This window comes from Fundulus heteroclitus, chromosome 24 (genome assembly GCF_011125445.2).
Source record: "Fundulus heteroclitus isolate FHET01 chromosome 24, MU-UCD_Fhet_4.1, whole genome shotgun sequence".
Classification (NCBI taxonomy): domain Eukaryota; kingdom Metazoa; phylum Chordata; class Actinopteri; order Cyprinodontiformes; family Fundulidae; genus Fundulus; species Fundulus heteroclitus.
The window spans coordinates 10,934,801-10,940,706 of NC_046384.1; the positions used below are offsets into that span (position 1 = coordinate 10,934,801).

The window sequence follows — 5,906 nt, forward strand, 5'->3', positions numbered from 1 at the left end:
AATTCAAAGTTTACCTTTTTTTAAATGCATAACTAGTCCAAATTGATTGAAATTATTCCTCTTCAACACGTCTGTTTCCTCACCAGAAGAGCTCTTGAATATTTAGCAAATATCCACCTATTTTATTTGCATTTCATGAACAGGACCAGAATCAAAGTTGGACCTTCCCAGGCTTCAAACTCAATGTACTGGATGGAAAGATTTTAAGCTTTAAACGAATCATTTTAAAACATGGTCCATTTCCAGCATGTGAGGACGTTCTAAACTGAAAACCCCAGTTGTTCATGTTCTGAGGGGAAACTTGCTTCTGCAATGAAGGCAGAGCAGAATCTGTGGAGCAGAACCCTGCTGCAAAGAGTTCTGGTTGGACCTGATCGGCTATTTTCCAGAAGGAGACGAAGGTTTGGGATGTCGACGCCTCTTTTTGTAATGTCAACACCTCTCTTTGCTCAAATGCCCTGAAATTAAAGTTAAATACAAGAAACGTGGATGTCTGTGTAGATGTGTGAGTAGCTCAGACACTAAGAAGACATGCTGGATGGCTTACTGTTATCTAAAGGTCGCAGGTTCAACTCCCGAGGGCATCTTGCTGCTTTTTGCTTTCAATAGAGGGAAAAGTGGAATAGCCCAGGAGTTGAACCTGCAACCTGTGACTCCATAGCTCACCTCTAACTCCCCTGAGCTACTGCTCATCACAACAGAAAGGGTTCCCGGGCACCATTTGTCTCATAAAAATGTCAGACAAAAAAAAATCCAGGAATGAGCCAGAAGCTGGAGCTCCAGCTGAGGAAGAGGGTTGATCAGGAGGTGCTTGGTTGGTCTGAAGGCGCTTCGTTCTGCTCCACAGATCATCACCTTCAGAGTCTCCGCACACGGCTCTGCTTCATAAACCCAACTGAAGGGCTTCAAACCACCAGGAGAACGGTTTTTAGAGAGAAAAAGCCTTTATTTTTTCCTCAGTATATTACAGCATGTTTACATAAATAGAAATAGGTTTTCTTTGAATCTGGACATTTTTGGACTAGTCCAGAACCTCAGAACATTTAAAGGCCAGCACGGCATGCAGAGTCACATTTTATCATAGAAAACAAAACAGGCCCTAATTAAAAATAAAAGGTCTCCAATTAGAATGGTGCTAATTTTTCTATTTCATTCAGTTTAAATTAAAATTTTGCAACTTTTTTATGATAACAGAGGACAGTGTAATACAAACAAGAAGGACAATTTATTTGCTATATCATCTTTCAAAAATACTAAATAAAATTTTCCAAAACAGATTTTTATGTCATTTGTACATGACCTGTTTAAATTTGGACTTTGGCTCTCCGATATCTTCTTTCAGCTGCGTACAACCAGCTGCTTGATTAGAGGGGAACAAATCAACAGGCAGAGAGATGTAAAGGTAAACAGGAAAAAAGTAAATCAAACAAAAAAAGTGAAACAAACATTGAATTTTAACTCTCGTTACTGTGATTCACTTCCTGTAATTTAAGAAGACGTACAATCAAAGGTCTCTTGGCAGGAGCTGTAAAAATGGGAATCTTCCGGTTTGACGAAACACAAAATCTCCTGTAAACATCAGCAGCCTGATCATTAACTCTCACCCCAGACTGACAACAAAATTGTTCATCAAAAAAGTTCTTTTTTCACTGAAGATGGGGATGTTAAGTTTCTTTTTCCTTGAACTCTTTCGGCACTTGGTCGCAGTCTGATATCACAATCCTTTGTCAATCCTATGTTCATCCTTTAAATAAAGATATTAGTTAAATTCCTGTCAGAAAGTAACATTTTGGCAAAATTACAACAAAAGGTAAAGAATCAAAAATATAAAGATGTTTAACTTTCAACATGATATTAAAGTAATTTTACAGGAGAAAAAATAGTTTCAAATATCTTTCAATACAGCTAAAGTTAAAAAAAAGAGAAAGGTTGTTTAATTAGAATGTTTTCTTACTCATTTGGGTCTTGGGTTGTTTTTATTGGTCTTGTGCTCCCCTCCAGACCCCTGAGTGACAGAAAATGGTTCATAGGTTTGTTTTATAAGTTTTTAATGGTTGAATACATCCATCTACACTTGAATTCTTAATATTTTAAGGGATTTATTTGTCAAGCAAAAGTGGCTATTACCTGTTTTGCCTTTTCTTTTTTAGACACAGAAATATGAGGACAACCAAAATGCATGTCAGCCCAACGGGTAGAGCTACCATAATGATCTGAGGTTTCCCTTTAATAAAATCAAAAAGGAACATGACAACACATTAACATTTACAATAACATCTGCAGGTATTTTAGGGTATCACTACAACAGCTTTGCACATCTACAGATCTATCTATTTTTGGCTCATTCTTTTTTGCAAAGCAGGTAAAGCTCAGATGGATTTAGGTGGACTTTGACTAGGCCATTCTAACACATGAAGATCAATGCAACGCAATACTAAATTCAAGCAGCTGTCCATTGTCACTACATGCTAGTTCAGAAGTGAATGCTGCCACACTAAGGCTCCATCCACATACCCTTATTGAGTTTGGACTCTTTTGCCACAGCGGAAGTGCGTCAGCGGTCACCATGATAAGTGCTGTCTGAATAGTGCAGTCAGTAAGGAAGGAGGTAGGAAAAGGAGCCTCTATGCTTCCTCACACAGCTAGTTTAGCCTATAGGAACCTTGCAATGTCCCTTACTGGCGCAAAGGAGCCCATGAACCTTTGCGTGACATGGCGCAAAGGATTGTGGGAATCCCAGAGATCAACAAAAAAGTGAGATTTGACTCATATCTCCCATGATAATTTCTGTCACGTAATGATGTCGGAGTTCAAGTCTGTCTGAAATTGGCATGGAAGTCTGAAGCTCCTTTCCTCCCCACGATAGACTTCTTACTGTTGACCCCTTGAAAGGTCAAGGAACTATAGAGAGTGTTCAGATGGATCAGGAAAATAAAAGTGCAGAAAGCCACCATCAGGAATGGAATAATCAGAGGCCATCCTTCAGGAAGAAGAGGAAATGACAACAGAACAAAATGAAAAATCAACATTTAAGAATCTGAACATAAGCCTACTCCCATCTCTGCCCCGTGATCCAGATCGTTCAAAATGAAATTTAAACATTTAAAATCACAAAGACATCATCAGTCTATAAATGTGAGTCTCTGAAAGAGTTTCTCACCATGATCAGACGTGTGTGAGGGTCCAGGAACGGTGCGCAGCAGCTCTCTGGGAGCAGCAGAGAGAACTGACACTGAACATCCAACCTGTGTGCTGCTGGAAGCTGACAGCAGAGCTGTGGTGGTGACGGTGACGGTACCGTTGCTGTTGCTCACCCTGGTGGTGTTGTAGAGGGACAAGCTGAGGTTCTGCTGTGGAGCAGTCAGTGTTACAGTGGGAGCAGGTCGACCTGTGGCTGAACAGGACACAACTGACCCTGCAGGAGAGCTTGATGTGCTGACATTAAGGACGGGTCCATGCAGCTCTGGACAGAGAACAACCATCATGATCAGCATCTAGTTCTAGAAGATAACCCTGTAATACAGTCATGGCCAAAAGTATTGAGAATGATTCAAATGTTAATATTTACAAAGTCTACTGCTTCAGTTTTATTAATGGCAATTTGCATATACTCCAGAATGTTATAAAGAGTGATCAGCATAACAGCAATTAATTGCAAAGTCAATATTTGCCTAGAAAATGAACTTTATCCCCCAAAACATATTTCAACGTCATTGCAGCCCTGCCTTAAAAGGACCAGCTAACATGGTTTCAGTGGTTGCTCCATTGACACAGGTGTGGGTAGTGATGAGGACAGGGCTGGAGATCAATCTGTCATGATTAAGTAAGAATGACACCACTGGACACTTTAAAAAGAGGCTGGTGCTTGGCATCATTGTTTCTCTTCTGTGAACCATGGTTAAAGAAACACGTGCAGTCATCATTGCACTGCACAAAAATGGCCTAACAGGAAAGAGAATCGCAGCTAGAAAGATTGCACCTCAGTCAACAATCTATCGCATCATCAAGAACTTCCAGGAGAGATGTTCCATTGTTGCCAAAAAGGCTCCAGGGCGCCCAAGAAAGAGCAGCAAGCACCAGGACTTCGCTTAAAAGTGTTTCAACTGCGGGATCGGGCTACCAGCAGTGCAGAGCTTGCTCAGGAATGGCAGCAGGCAGGTGTGAGTGCATCTGCACGCACTGTGAGGTGGAGACTCTCTTGGAGCAAGGCCTGGTCTCAAGGAGGGCAGCAAAGAAGCCACTTCTCTCCAGGAAAAAACATCAGGGACAGACGGATATTCTGCAAAAGGTACAGGGAGTGGACTGCTGAGGACTGGGCTAAAGTCATTTTCTCAGATGAGTTCCCTTTCCGATTGTTTGGGACATCTGGAAAACAGCTTGTTGGGAGAAGACGAGGTGAGCACTACCACCAGTCTTGTCTCATGCCAACTGTAAAGCATCCTGAAACCATTCATGTGTGGGGTTGCTTCTCAGCCAAGGGAGTCGGCGCTCTCACAGTCTTACCTAAAAACACAGCCATGAATAATGAATGGTACCAGAATGTCCTCCAAGAGCAACTTCTCCCAACCGTCCAAGAGCAGTTTGGTGATGAACAATGCCTTTTCCAGCATGATGGAGCACCTTGCCATAAAGCAAAGGTAATATCTAACTGGCTCAGGGAACAAAACAGAGATTTGGGGTCCATGGCCTGGAAACTCCCCTGATCTTAATCCCATTGAAAACTTGTGGTCAAACATCAAGAGACGGGTGGAAAAGTGAAAACCTAGGAATTCTGACAAAATGCAAGCATTGATTGTGCAAGAATGGACTGCTATCAGTCAGGATTTGGTCCAGAAGTTGATTGAGAGCATGCCAGGGAGAATGGCAGAGGTCCTGAAGAAGAGGGGTCAACACTGCAAATATTGACTTGCTGCATTAACTCATTCTGTCATTAAAAGCTTTTGTTATTCATATTATGATTGCAATTGTATTTCTGTACGTATGTGATGACATCTGACATACACACATGAAAACCAGAGGGCAGCAGATCATGTGAAAATATAATATTTGTGTTATTCTCAATACTTTTGGCCATGACTGTACAGTCTGGTTCTCACCATAAACCTCCAGGCAGGTTCTCCCTGTCAGAGCTCCATCAGGGAAGGTGCTGAACAAACAGCGATAACATCCTTCATCCTGCTCTGTAACATTCCTGATGACTATGGAGGTCTTCTGCAGTCCAGCTTCTGTAAACTGAACTTTATCTTTAAAGTCAGAAATAATTGTTTGACCAAAATGCTCGCTGTAGGAGCCGATGTTCCTCTCTTTGTTCCACAAGACCTTCTGCCAGATGACCTGCCGAACATCTTCAGTTTGCCGGAGGTGACAGCTGAGAAGAGCATCTTCTCCCACTGCTGCCAACACAGTCTGCTGGGTTTGGATCAAAGCTGCTAGACCTGTATAAATGTGAAATCATGTGACTGTTATTAACAAAAGCAAATGGCTGAAGCATTACCTCCCAAGTGGTAATAGTCTGTATGAACAGAAACTTTCTCCCACCTCTGTTAAAAAGCTGCAGAATAAAAAGACACAGAACTGCACGAGTCTCCATTGCTCTACATTTGAGCCAGAAACACTGAAATGAAAGTAACCGAGTTTGGACTGAACTAATATTCCACATCCTAATAGGAATTAAAAGCAACAACCCAATTTAAACCATACTGCACTTCCGTTCAAGAAATCGCCTTTGGAACTCAATTTGATCATTTATTTCTATTATTTAGCACAGTTTTCTCTGTATTTTACCTACATATTTTTCTCATAATCCCTGTTTTCCTCATGCAGTGGTACAAACTCATAATGAACTTTGTTCTTTTATCCCTGTCCAGATAAGGCTGCAAGTGTAATACATGTGGACCAAAGGCACC

At 41.3% G+C, this 5,906-nt stretch overlaps 1 protein-coding gene and 1 long non-coding RNA gene across 2 annotated transcripts; both read right to left on the bottom strand.

Annotated features, from left to right (window-relative positions):
* Positions 1-1,489: 1,489 nt before the first annotated feature.
* LOC118557713 lies at positions 1,490-1,984 on the bottom strand. Its single transcript, XR_004927951.1, has 2 exons — positions 1,955-1,984; positions 1,490-1,744 (listed from the first exon to the last, which is right to left on the bottom strand). It is a non-coding gene; the product is annotated as an uncharacterized LOC118557713 (long non-coding RNA).
* Positions 1,985-2,123: 139 nt separating this feature from the next.
* On the bottom strand, positions 2,124-5,601 carry LOC110367913 (OX-2 membrane glycoprotein). Its single transcript, XM_036128524.1, has 4 exons — positions 5,539-5,601; positions 5,097-5,435; positions 3,161-3,463; positions 2,124-2,224 (listed from the first exon to the last, which is right to left on the bottom strand). Exons 1-4 carry the CDS (start codon positions 5,588-5,590, stop codon positions 2,124-2,126), a joined length of 795 nt encoding a protein of 264 aa, XP_035984417.1. The 5' UTR covers positions 5,591-5,601.
* Between the last annotated feature and the right edge of the window lie 305 nt (positions 5,602-5,906).